The sequence below is a fragment of the Hordeum vulgare genome, chromosome 6H (assembly GCF_904849725.1).
Source record: "Hordeum vulgare subsp. vulgare chromosome 6H, MorexV3_pseudomolecules_assembly, whole genome shotgun sequence".
NCBI classification, from domain to species: domain Eukaryota; kingdom Viridiplantae; phylum Streptophyta; class Magnoliopsida; order Poales; family Poaceae; genus Hordeum; species Hordeum vulgare.
This window is the reverse complement of record NC_058523.1, coordinates 539,574,173-539,587,670: the sequence shown is the minus strand read 5'-3', so window position 1 is coordinate 539,587,670 and position 13,498 is coordinate 539,574,173. Positions and strand designations below refer to the sequence as shown.

Here is a 13,498-nt window from a genome sequence, read left to right as displayed (position 1 = left end):
GGAGGAAGGGGGCGAGTGATTAACTGCTAACACGTTCGCATGGAGTCACCCACGTGTGCTACCTCGCATCGACTAGGTCTGACTCGCTGGAAACGACCGATTCGGCCCAGAGGTGTCTTAAGAACCGTGTCATGCAGATTCAATAGTACTTGTATGTAACCAAACAACCCAATATAAAAAAGATGCTACATACAAAGAGCTTGGTTGGGATTTTCTGGGCAACCAAACACATCCCTAACGTCAATCATGGGTGGACGCATGCAAGACATTAATATTTTTCAACTGTCACCTGGGGAGAGGGGAGCTTCCCCACATAAATACAAGCCATTGTTAAGTGCAAATATCTCTATCATGCAAGTCAGGGTAAAAGTAAGCATGTCATCTCCGTCCCGTAGTCATCTAGCCAAGATAGCTCTTTCTTCAGATAGTAAGCGTGATATTTGGTAGACTGACTCTTCGCGACTAGGCATTGCACTGATAAATTTTAGTATATGAATTAAGATGCAATACACTAGCGACAATTCCGTGAAATATTATGCCTTGCCATTTAGCTTATTTGTGTCTTGGAGCTCGACGTCTATGTTGCTCCTTGCAAACGACAACGTGATCACCTACCTGCTTTCTATCACCCTTGTGTGCGAATGACCCCAATTGTATCCCTGTTCCATCATAGTAAAGGAAGTAACTAGCACATCATGCATCCTCAAGAAGGTGCGAGGAGTGTGGTGCATGAGATTATCAGAGCATGAAGATCCAATGCTCTGTGAAGAGAATATACCGAGGGAAATTAGCTGATGTGGCGGCGTAGGAGGTGGATGCATGAAGCTGATTGCAACCAGTTGGTGCAAGTTGAAATTCTAGTAACCCATTCGTAATTCCTGATGTCTCCTATGCCTATGCAACTATGCTTATCAAAATTATAACCTTAGCGTGCAGAGTACGGAGACATAACACAATTGGATTGGAGAACAAAGATATAGAAGTATAATGGGAAAGAATTTACTGATCATTTTCTTAGATAAGTCTAGCTCTTTATATAAGACATGCATGTGTGTTAAGGCATTGGCATGAATTCGTTGGTCCTTTGGTAGGTGAATAGCTAAGAGCCCCTTTCGTCATGAGCTTGGTCCATGTAATCATGATAAGCGATTCTTTTAAGGAAGCACCTAAAGTTTTTTTTTTTTGACATGAGCACCTAATGAGTTGGCTGTAAAGAAAAGTTTCAGTTGACTTCTAAACTCGTGAATTGCCCCCGGCAAGATTTCTTGCCGTCCTCTTCCCAAAATCAGCACTTTCCAATCTCAAACTCGGCTAGCTCTAACATTTGTTTCTCTTTGCTCAAATATAATGTTAGTGATTTATTTTTATTTTCACAGTGACTATTTGTATTCTGGTAAAAAATTGGTAGCTGCTGGTTACAAAATTGATCGACTACTACAAAACGTTCAATCAATTTGATTGAAACAAATTTTTCGCTCCATTTTTTCTCAAGGCGCAAGGGCACAAACAAATCGGCAGAAAAAGAGAAGACGAACGTGGACGTTGAGCTATATTTCCTTTGTTTTTTTCAGGCCACTACTCCTCAAAAGAAGTTTCTGTACAGCTTGTTGGCCGTCCGGCCCATCTCCGGCCCGTTAGAGGCACAGCCCGCCATCATCAGCAGCACAAGATTCCTCTCCGCGCCCTAACTTCGCCGCCTCTCCCTTCCCTCCCCCCCCCAGCGCCGCTCCTCCTCGCCGGCGGCGACTCCTCCCCGGTCTATCTCGTTCGGCGGCAGATGGTGACCATGGGTACGAAGGAGCAGGAGGACGAGGCGCCCGAGGAGCGCGTGCCGCACCTGCCGTGGATGCGGCACCCTGTCGACATCGACTCCTTCTCCGCCTGCCCCGTCGCGAGCCTCCCCCGCCTCGACCCCAGGTAGTACCATACCATACTCCATGCCTGTGCTGTGCATTATTTTGCGTTCAGCAAATGGCCTGCTGAATCTCTAACAATGGTTGGCGCTGTTGCGCCTCACTGAATAGCTTCTTGTGCTCCGAGAGTTCAGGCAGGCTGTAACTGCACCCACCAGCAGCAGAAGTTCTCCCCTTAGCATTGACTGCATCGGTTTTGTTCGATGTCATGTGCACCAGTAGTAGTTTCACTTGCTTTACATGTCCGATTTGGTCTACTTTGTTTAGCTGCATATTAACTTTGTGCCCTTTTAACTCTGCAAACGTCTTAGAAAAAAAAAACTAGCATGTAACTGAGGGCTATGTGCAGATTGGCAGAAGCATTGCAGCGGATGGGAATCGAATCGTTTTTCCCGGTCCAGGTATCAGCATGGCTGGAGACAATTGGTCCTGGTGCTTTTCAGAGGGATATCTGTATTAACTCCCCGACTGGGTCCGGCAAAACCCTTGCTTACGCCTTGCCTATTGTGCAAATGCTCTCCACTCGGAAAGTAAGGTGCCTGCGTGCTTTGGTTGTGCTACCTACAAGGGATTTAGCATTGCAGGTTTGTTAATTTTTTTTTACCTTCTAGAAACTTGTGTATGCTAGTCTAGACTGTCAATAGTTATTCCGTACTGTCAATAGCTATTTGAGCAATTTACCCATAGAAACTCATGTATGCTCCACATTGTCAATAGCTATTTCAGCAATTTATCCATTTAATATTATTCAGTTCATCATGACAGATGGAAGTGTCTTCTTTTTATTTATTCGATTTCAGGTTAAAGAGGTTTTTGATGCTATTGCTCCTGTGGTGGGCTTGACAGTAGCATCAGCAGTTGGTCAATCGTCCATCGCGGATGAAATCTCAGATCTGATCAAGAAGTCCAAACAAGAGCTTTACCCATCTCTTGATGATGAATATGTCGAAATGGAACCACAGACTAAAGTTGATATATTGGTGGCAACTCCTGGAAGATTGATGGATCATATCAACATGACAAAAGGTTTTAGTCTGGAGCATCTTCAATACTTGGTACGCTTATTTGCAACAATCTCTGCCTCCTCTTTGTGCACACCATTCTCCATACAATGGATGGCCAAGTTCATATATGATGTGTTGATAGGTCCTGTACTCCTGTTATACATATTTGAGGTATTTGAGGTAGTATTGTTTGCGTGTGCATAGTGCCGCAGTAACATGTAATGTCAAACATTATGCTGGCAATTGGTTTGGACAAGTGCATAAGATTTACTTTAGCTGGCCTGTGTCCAAATAGCAGCAATACGTTATTATCTTGGGGCATTTTGGGTGACTAAAATTATATTCTAGATTCATCCCTTCCTTTAGACTCTTGCTATGGATATCATTCAAAGCCATGTGGGTGTTGCCTCTAGTTCCACAAGTTTGGTACGCCCTACTTATGCTCTTTCCAAAGAACTATCAGTTAACACGCCAGCTGTTTGTACAATTCTTCCAAAGAACTATACTTTTGCATCTTATTAGCATCGCGTACTTCCTTCTGAAACTTGCGATTTCAGGTTGTTGATGAGACAGATAGGATGTTGAGAGAGGCATATCAGTCCTGGTTGCCAACAGTTATCCAGTTTACTCGCCCGACTAAGCAAGATCTTTTCCGGCATGACACTACCGGACGAACTCTACTTCATCCATTGACTACCATTAGAAGATCGTAAGCCTTGCCCTGCCAATTAATTGCTCATATTATTCTTGCCCTCTTTTATCACACTATATTTCAGTCGAGGACTTATATCTATGCTATGGCATTTAGGGGTGTCGAGCGAGGGTTTAAAGGTAAATGCTATCCAAGACTGGCAAAGATAGTCTGCTCTGCTACATTGACTCAAGATCCCAGCAAACTTTCTCAACTTGAGTTGCATCATCCTTTGCTGTTGAATAGTGGGAAGAAGCGTTACAGAATTCCTGAAAAGCTGGAGTCCTACAAGCTGGTTTGTCAGCTTTACTGATTGTTACTTTTATGAAAGCTGATGCCTGAAATACGCAATGAGTGTAAAAGGCTTGAACTGCCCCATGCGTTCTCATTCTCCTTGCTGTTATTGCAGATCTGTACATCAAACATTAAGCCACTGTGTCTTATTGTTCTCCTCCAAGAGCTGCGTGGGGAGAAGTGCTTGGTTTTTACTAAATCTGTAGATGATAGTCACAGACTAAGCACTTTACTGGGATTTTTTGAAGACTTGCCCTTTAAGTTTAGTGAATTTTCAAGTTTGCAGCGTGAATCTACTCGAAGGTAATTACTCATGTTTGTTTCCTGTTGTAAATCAGAGTTCATTGTCTTGAGTTGATTGCAGGCAGTCACAAAAATAAGTAACTACAAATAACCATCTCTGACTGAATATGCCTTATACAACTTCCATGGATTATATTGTTGTTTAGAGCATGTGGGTGCAAACTTAAGAAATCGGCAATACTCATTAATTTAGCTTCTGTTGATGGTGGAATTGAATTGAGATACTGATATGTTGAATTTATCTCACCTTGTGATATCTATAAAACTCTACTGCAGGAAGACATTGGCAGCCTTCAAGGAAGGGGAAATAGATGTCCTAATCGGCTCAGATATAATGGCTCGAGGAATACATATCAATGGTTTAAGATATGTTATCAACTATGAGATGCCGCAGTATGTGAAAACATACATCCACCGAGCAGGCCGGACTGCCAGGGCAGGCGAATCTGGTTCTTGCTTCACGTTTTTAAGGAAAAATGAGGTATTGCACTGTTTAAGGATAATAATAGTTAGCATTTTGGTACAATGCATACTGTGCTAGATTATTAATGCACCATGACAATGTACAACTGTACATGTGATGACTAAAAAATATGCAGACCAACAACTGACCTCATTCCTGTATTCTCGGCTAATTAGATTTCTGGGAAACAATCAAATTGAGTATTCCGATTATATATAATTTGCGGTAGGTAAATGTTGTATAGTATTTTCTTGTAGAGAACTATTGGCACTTTCTGATTTGGTTAGGACTTACGAACGCATTAGATGAATCACCTTGATATTTGATTTAGAGTTAAAACAGATGTATCTGCTACCAGATGTATAAATTAATCTCAGCATATTCTTCTCTTGTTACTTGAGTTGCTGAGTCAAATGTCATGTAGGTTAAAAGATTTGACAAGTTGCTGAAGAAGGCAGATGGTTCTAGCTGCATCCTACGCTCACTACCCGAGGAATCAATAGAAAGCCTTCGCCCAGTTTTTGAGACCGGTGAGATAACACTCCTGTTTAAACCAGATTATATGTTGCCCTGCCATCGCCCACGCCTTCGATGTTCTTCATTGATTCTAATCTTGTTTCGGTTTCCTTTTTTCCTTGCTTGGCTGTTAAAAGCTCTGGAGAAACTGAAAGATAAACTGAAAGGGTCTGCGGAACCAGAAGCATCAAAGAAATCTAACAACTCAGGAGATAAAGCGCCGGGAGCTTTGAAAAGAAAGAGAGGCAAGCAAACGTGAAGTGTAATCGATCAGTCGGTATTCTGAATTGTTTTTCATAAACGTCTTAAATCCCCTTCTGGTACATATATTTGGGGAGCCCTACTATCTGAAGATGCGGCATGTTTTTTTTTTTCCTGTTTGCTTTTTCTATATGTAGCACCTCTGTTACCGCTACTGATCGACACAGCGCAATTCAATTGTGGATCGTGTGCTTTAGTAGTTTTGGCTGATCTAGTCTGAACAATTGTTGGTTAATCTGAAAATTATAGGTGCATGTGAAATTAAATTTTTGTGCCTTTCCAACTGAGCCCCACCTGCATTCCTGCAGAATTTATTTGGTCCCCCTTGTTCAAATGCCACAAGTCGAAGTTGCTTCTCCTTGTTCATCAGAGTTGTCACTAGTATTTTTTTTTTAGTTAACAAGCACGGCCAAAGATGCCCTAATATCTTCACCAGATCATGTAATTTACGCATCAAACATCGCGGCTTAATATCTTGCCACCACCTGCATCCCAGCCATTGGCGCCTAAGCATTTCACGCATGGCTTTACAGTAAACGCACTATAACTAAGGTTATCTGACTGGCTGTCCAAAAAGCGCCTGAAACAGCATATGCTCTCCTGGCTCCCACATGATAGATAGATTATCTTCCAATTTGTTGACCAACTTTGCATTTGTACCTTCTATGAAAAACAACTTTGCATTTGTACCGTTCGTTGTCTACTCAAAACTTTGATATATTTTTAGGTTCGAAAAAGAAACTTTGATGTTTTGGACTCGTGATGAATTTGATTCCTCTTTAGCTTTGTGCAACAAGAGGAACGGCAGCTCCGCAATAATTTTTGATATAAACAAGACTTAGAGACTAGAGCAGCTTGATCATATCCCAAAAGGGTGAAAGAGATATTAGAAGAAAAGCTATTGCATATATAAATAACAAGAACAAGAAAAAGGTAGGGCTAAAGGTTGCATGATTGCACATCATTTCTTCTTCTTATGAACAGACATAAAGGCCAAGAGAAAAAGGGTGTAGAGCTGGCTGGCTATTCTACCCCCAGAACTCAACCTTCTGAAAGAACTGTCCCTCCCTGGCTGAAACAACAACCGTCCACTTCACTGTCTACCGTCGTCCCCAATGGTCCGGGAGCCATCGACGCTCACACCGCTGTTCACCAACCGAGGGGATGCAGGGCTGCCGCCTTCGTGTAGGGGTCCTCCGGCATTACCAGCAGGGCGGGTGGCGGAGCGGAGCGACGATGAGGTCGCGGAGGAGATGACGGAGGCAAGGGAGATCGGCATCAGGCAGAGCCCCTTGCCCTGCAGGTACTGCATGGCAGTGCCCATGTCCTCCTCCATCAGCCTCGCCACCTGTTGCTCTGTCGCCCGCAAGGTGCTGCCACCATTGTTGTCCTCGCCATTGCCGTCGCCGCTACTGCTGGTCCCGTTTCCATTTCCGCTGCTCTGCAAGATGGACTCAGATTTTAGTACAGTACAGTGGGAATTGAGCAGACGACTCTTATAGAAAAGCTGATGATTTCTTCAACATCAACAAAAAGAGAGTTAATGGGGGTATTTTGTCGAATTCGAGACGGTGGTTGACCTTGTAGTAGCTGGGGTATGTTCTGGGGCTGGCAATTGTCCTTAGTGGGCAGTAGCTCCTACAGCCTAACTGCTTGATTGGTAGTTTGGTACATGGTGGTCGCTTTTCAGGCGTGTTTTCCTTTTTCCCTCCAGTTCTTAAACCAGCAAGATTCTTCTGAACCTTTTTTTGTTGTGCTGGCATCCACTACTGCTTGATCTGTTCCTTAAGTAACAATCCTTTTGATTTCAATGTGGTGCAATTTTTATAGGCATACTATTAATTTAGTTGCATAGCTCTTTACTGTGACTTTTAGTCCTCCGAATGCCGAATTCAGATTTTTTATAGGTTTTATATACCTATATTCTACCATGTGGACTTGAAGAGGGATCCACCCTAGACAAAAATAATCATCCTTTTCATATACAACCAAAAGTTAAGTGAGTCAGAATCAGCACACCAACTTGAAAATGACAGGATTATGAGTATCTATTCGTACCGGACCAATGGTCAAAAGGCTAACATTCCATATACACTTTGTGATCTAACAAACGTAATTAGCGGATTTTAGGGATAAGAACAAGTTGGCCCATGCAAGCAAGCTAAGTGTTTGGCTCTAGGCTAATAGTAGTAGTAAGTATGTACAAGTCGTTGTCAGTGATGTAGGATTCCTCCAGAAAGCAATCACGTATAAGCTTGTCAAAATGGAAGATCATATAACACAGGTACCTCTGATGACAATCCGGCAGCCAGAGGGCCAACTGCGGCAGCTCCGCCTAATCTGCTCATGCTGAGAACCTGCAAAAATTGGGACATCTGATGATCAGGGACCATGAGTTCCATCAAGGAGCAAACTGACTAGCAACATTCAGAAGCTCAGGTACTAGTAGTAACCTAGGCTAGGTGTAGAAAAGCCGAATTATGTACCTTGACTTGAAGCTGGAGGAACTTGACATAATCAATGATCTCGTCAAGCATCGATGCCTTGTCGGTCTGCAACAAAATTCCATCTTGTTATTCCAGTTACAGTGACCTATATATGTCCGGTCTAGTTCCCATTGTGGCGGCTTCGTCATCTAGGACATGACAACTGATATAAGGTTTTATTCCAGAAAGCCAAGCAATCGACATTCGTTATCGCTCTAGATACTGTGAACAGCGAACAAAAGTTGTGCAAAAAAAAGATATCGCATGTGCCATTGGAAGCTCCGGGAGTATCAACCGTGGCACGATGCGGTGGGGAGGGTGTCGCCCCTCCGGTCCATGGAGAATCCAAGAAGGTTGAGCACTAGACAACGCCCTTGTATGTGCCGCTCTTGTGTTTCGAAACCGTCAAAGAGTCCAAGAAAGCGGCATGACTCAAAGTCCAAAACTCCAAACATGTTTATGTTGTTTGGAACACCCCATACATCTGTCATTCACCTCGTGATGCGCCATATTATAGTTCTAGGAACCTAGTGTTTAGTGGAATGATCATGAAGCCCCTAATTTAATCTTCACCCTCCCTCGATTTGGCGTCGCCATTTATCTATAATTGCCCTAATTGGTACAAGCTTTGGCCTTTGCCGAAAGCGATGATGGGGATAACAATTCTCATTCTCCTTGGCACCGTGTCTGATCTCTCTTTTCCCTACTGCCGCTGCCTTACCAGTTGGTTACTACCACCAATAATCAGAGGTGACTAAATTACTAAGCCAAATCCTCCAACCGAGAACCGACATGTCAACCCTATCCCCTGGATTACTCAAGAGTAATCAACCACACAACTCCAACTACCATCCATGCTTTCCAGTTCCATCACGCACTTGCTGTTTTACAATCGCTGATGCTACTATATATACAAAGATGGCATGGCATCAGTACACGTTATATACTACTGTATGATAGTATGATAAATCAGCTTTACCCCGCAGCAACCAATAATGCAGGAAACACGGATGCACGCATTTCTCACCAGGATTCAGGGAAGGGAAAGCCTCCTGCTTTGCTTTGCTTTGCTTTGCTCAAAGAGGGTGGAAAGATGTAGACGAGGGAAGAAAAAGGCGAAAGCGGGAGGAGGAAAGGCGGGGCGTTTTCAGCTCACCTTGTTTGCGCTCGGGACCAGCTCCTGCAACGCCTTCATCCTCTCCGCTATCCTCTCCCTCCGCAGCTGCAAAGAGTGTGAGGAGAATTAGACCTCGTTTCCAGGCTCATCTTGCTTGCTGGTGCCGGCATTTTGATTTTTGAGCCGGGATGCCGGTGATTTTCGGCGGTGGAGCTGTGGAAGGTTGGTGCTGGAACAGTGGCGGATTGCGGAATGTGTGCAGTGGAGTTGCGAGAATGTGACGGGTCCGGTGATTGTGGAGCGCGAGTCGAGGAGCAGGAAGTCAAGAACAGTGCAAGATGCAGGAGGACATAATCATAATGATTGGGGGGGGGGGGGGGGGGGGAGGTAAGGGAAAGGTGGCGGCGAGGGTCGCGTACACGCTCGGCGATGCTGTGCGGGTCGGTGGCCTGCCCCCTCCTCGCCCGCTGCCGCTGCCGCGGCGGCGCCGCCGCTGCCCCTCCGCCCTGCGCTGCTGGAGGTGGCATTGAGCCGGCCTTGGATGCACGGGGGGAAAGAAGGCAGATTTCTGTTAGTACGGTGCGACTGATGAAACACGGAAGCTGGAGGCGGCGGCGGTTCTTGGCTCACCTGCCCGAAAGGCGGCTGCGCGGCGGCATGCAGTCCGGCGGCCCCGAACCCGTCGAACAGCGCCTGGGTAGCCCCCTGCAGGTCCTCCCGCGACCGGTCAGTGAACAGAGGCAGCGGCAGCGGCAGGAAGCCGCCGGCGTCGAGGCCGAGGCGGGGGAGCAAGGCCGGCGGCGGCTTGTCGTCCCCTCCGCCGCCGCTGATCTGGTTGTGGCGGAGGCGGGAGGCGAGGAGGGCGGACTCGTCGAACGCGGGGTCGGCGTCGGGCGGGGGCGCGCCGGCCGCGTGGAGCTCCCAGGGGGGCCTGACGGAGCCGAGCTCGGCCCAGGCCGTCGGCAGCGCGGACAGCATCTGCTCGAAGAAGTCGTCCTGCCCCTGCCCCTGCCCCTGCCCGCCGCCGTGCATTTCGCGGCCGGTGGGCTGCATGGGCTGGCTGCCTGCTCGGCTCTCGGCTTGCTCGGGGAGGAGGAGGGCGCGACGCTAAAGCCGGCGAGGAAAGGTGGTGGTGGTGGTGGTGGCGGCCTGGGCTGGGTTGACGATTGCAGAGAGCGAGGCGACAAAGTTTATAAGCTCGCAGAGAGAGGGACAGCTCCGACGACTGTCGTCACGGTTATGGCGACAGGATATTTCTTTTCACAGTGAAACCACGTCATGCTTCTTCCTTATTTTACTGTGAAATCAACAGAATAGTTTGCCTCTGCATGTACCAGGTGTTCGACAGTATGTTTCCAATTCTATGAATCTCCACGGTTTTTACCAGACATATAAATTGCAATGCACCGGTTCTGCTACCTATGGCATTATCCATTATCCCCTGCTCCTTTGATTCACGGGACGGGAAAAACTACAAGAATGCAGTGACGAGCCCACTTAAGATTTTGTTTCCACCCAGGGCTCGCTTGATTCAAAAGATTTCCATATGAACTTTGGAGGGTTGGAATCCTTAGATTTTTTTTTCATGTTGATTGTTTGATTCACATGATTGAATCCTGTACGATTTTTTTCGTAAGGAGTCATTTGTACTACATTTCATAGGAAATTTAGCATCCACTCAAACTTTTTTTGGAAGAGTTCTTTGTTTTTCTCTATAATGCTATCAAACAAATCAAAATCATGTAGGATTGAGATGATAATGACATTCTAATCCTATATTTTTCCTATTCTCGCGTTTTTAGGGTCGTGTGAATCAAAGAGGCCCGAAAGTGTGTTTGATTGCATCATAGGAAAAAACGAATCTATTCGAATGAGGTTGGAGTGGTTGCTTTTTTCCCCTTTGAAATGCAGTACAATAGTTTCCTTAGGAAAAAGGTATGTGTATGGCACATCCAGATGTGCCATAGTTATTGCAGATCCGAGCTATCCAATCAAACATACAAAGAAAAAAAATACCCACACGAATCTCAGCATAAAAGCAGTGACATATGACTTAGATGTGCAATACTTAAGGCACATCTAGATGTGCTTTAGCAAAACCGTAGGAAAATATCTTATGATTCAATCCTATGAGGCAATCAAAGTAACAAAAAGATTCTAAGAATTCTAACCCTCCACTATTCTTTCCTACTTATAAGGGCCTCTTTGATTCACATGATTCTCAAAACACAATAATAGGACAATATGATTGTAATGTCATGTCCTCTTGAATCGTATAGGATTAGATACCCATGAGAATTCAGATGAAAGAGTGTTTTGGTACATAGAATAAAGAAGGCTATTCTACCAAGAGGTTTGAGTGAATGAAAAATTTCCTCCAAAACATAGTACAAATGAATCCCAAGGAGAAGTTCCTAAGGATTATAATCATGTGAATCAAACAACCAACATGGGAAAAACTCATAAGGGTCCAAATCCTCCAAAATTCCTTTGAATAAGTGGAGGCTAAATGTTGGAGTTGGTGCGAATTCACATGTGCGACTAACACCTTCATCAATACACAAATATATCTCTACCCACATGTGGGACTAGCAACCTTCCAGAAGACATAAATAAATAAATATACTTTTACATACATGTGGGACCTAATATAAATAAAAAAATTATACTATCATTTTCATGTGAGACGAACACTTATGAAACGTTCGGATCACAGCAGGACCCAAAATCAGTGAGTAATAGCATACAAAACTCGTCGGAATAGGACAAAACTGCATGTTTTAACGAGTTCCACGTAACAGGACCCCAGGGTTTCCGAAACATTAGGATCGCAGCGGGACCCGAAATCAGTGAGTAATATTATACAAAACTGGCCATAATAGGCCAAAACTGCGATTTTGGACGAGTTCCCCGTAACCGGACCACGGGGTTCCCGAAACATTCGGATCACAGCGGGACCCAAAACCAGTGACTAATAGCATACAAAACTGGTCGGAATAGGCCAAAACTGCGAGTTTTCACGAGATCCACGTAACAGGACCCTGGGGTTCCCGAAAGTTCCAATCGTAGCTGGACCCAAAATCAGTGAACAATAGCATACAAAATTGGCCAGAATAGTCCAAACCTGCGAGTTTTGATGAGTTCCCCGTAACAGGACCCCAGGGTTCCCGAAACATTCGGATCACAACGGGAACCAAAATGAGTGAGTAATAGCATAGAAAACTGCCCGCAAAAGGCCAAAACTACGAGTTTTCATGATTTCCCCTTAACCGGACCCCCGGGTTCCCAAAACATTCGGATGGCATCGGGACCCAAAACCAGTGACTAATAGCATACAAAACTGGCCGAAATAAGCCAAAACTGCGAGTTTTGACGAGTACCCTGTAACCGGACCCCGGGGTTCTCGAAACGTTCGGATCGCACCGGGAACCAAAATCAGTGAGTAATAGCATACAAAACTTGACAGAATAGGCCAAAACTGCGAGTTTTGATGAGTTCCCCGTAACCGGACCCCGGGGTTCTTAAAATGTTCGGATCACCGCAAGACCCAAAATCAATGACTAATAGCATACAAAACTGGCTAGAATAGGCCAAAACTGCTAGTTTTGACGAGTTCCACGTAACCGGACCCCGGGGTTCTCGAAACGTTTGGATCATAGTGGGACCCAAAATGAGTGAGTAATAGCATAAAAAAACAGGCCACAATAGGCCAAACTGCGATTATTGACGAGTCCCCCCTAACCGGACCATGAGGTTCTCGAAACATTCGGATCAAAGCGGGATCCAAAATCAGTGACTAATAGCAACAAAATGTGGCCAGAATAGGCTAAAACCGCGAGTTTTGACGAGTTCCCCGTAACCGGACCCCAGGGTTCCCGAAACATTTGGATCGCAGCGGGAACTAAAATCAGCGAGTAATAGCATAAAAAACTCGCCAGAATAGGCCAAAATTGCGAGTTTTGACAAGTCCCACGTAACCGGACCCATGGTTCCCGAAACATTCGGATCATTGCGGGACCCAAAATCAGTGACTAATAGCATTGAAAACTGGTCGTAATAGGCCAAAACTGTGAGTTTTGACGGTTTCTCCGTTACCGGACCCCGGGGTTCCCGAAACATTCGGATCATTGCGTGACCCAAAATCAGTGACTGAAAATTGGTCGTAATAGGCCAAAACTGAGAGTTTTGACGAGTTCTCCCTAACCGGACCCCGACGTTCCCGAAACGTTCGGATCGCGAGAGGATCCAAAATGAGTGACTAATAGCATACAAACGTGACCATAATAGGCTAAAACTGCGAGTTTTGGCGAGTTCCCCGAAACCAGACCTCGGGGTTCCCGAAACGTTCGGATCACACCGGGACCGAAATTAGTGAGTAATAGGATACAAAACTAGCTAGAATAGGCCAAAACTGCGTGTTTTGACGAGTTCCACATAACTGTACTCCGGG

General features: G+C 45.2%; 2 protein-coding genes across 2 annotated transcripts; one reads left to right on the top strand and one right to left on the bottom strand.

Annotated features, from left to right (window-relative positions):
- Positions 1 to 1,687: 1,687 nt before the first annotated feature.
- LOC123401627 (DEAD-box ATP-dependent RNA helicase 1) lies at positions 1,688 to 5,711 on the top strand. The gene is given in 10 exon segments (XM_045095463.1): positions 1,688 to 1,917; positions 2,263 to 2,497; positions 2,714 to 2,968; positions 3,475 to 3,626; positions 3,726 to 3,903; positions 4,018 to 4,205; positions 4,482 to 4,686; positions 5,093 to 5,198; positions 5,322 to 5,422; positions 5,424 to 5,711. Coding segments are annotated over 10 exon segments (1,587 nt in total). The 5' UTR covers positions 1,688 to 1,777; the 3' UTR covers positions 5,451 to 5,711.
- A 620-nt stretch (positions 5,712 to 6,331) lies between these two features.
- LOC123401628 (transcription factor LRL3-like) lies at positions 6,332 to 10,432 on the bottom strand. Its single transcript, XM_045095464.1, has 6 exons — positions 9,679 to 10,432; positions 9,468 to 9,584; positions 9,088 to 9,153; positions 7,932 to 7,997; positions 7,734 to 7,802; positions 6,332 to 6,886 (listed from the first exon to the last, which is right to left on the bottom strand). Exons 1-6 carry the CDS (start codon positions 10,099 to 10,101, stop codon positions 6,539 to 6,541), a joined length of 1,089 nt encoding a protein of 362 aa, XP_044951399.1. The 5' UTR covers positions 10,102 to 10,432; the 3' UTR covers positions 6,332 to 6,538.
- Between the last annotated feature and the right edge of the window lie 3,066 nt (positions 10,433 to 13,498).

Excerpts from the sequence above, each read along its gene's own strand:
- LOC123401628 (XM_045095464.1), bottom strand. The coding sequence starts at position 10,101 with ATGCAGCCCACCGGCCGCGAAATGCACGGCGGCGGGCAGGGGCAGGGG. Across the intron at positions 9,585-9,678 it reads CGCAGCCGCCTTTCGGGCAG|GCCGGCTCAATGCCACCTCC; the intron begins GTGAGCCAAGAA and ends CGTGCATCCAAG. Across the intron at positions 9,154-9,467 it reads CGCACAGCATCGCCGAGCGT|CTGCGGAGGGAGAGGATAGC; the intron begins GTACGCGACCCT and ends CACTCTTTGCAG.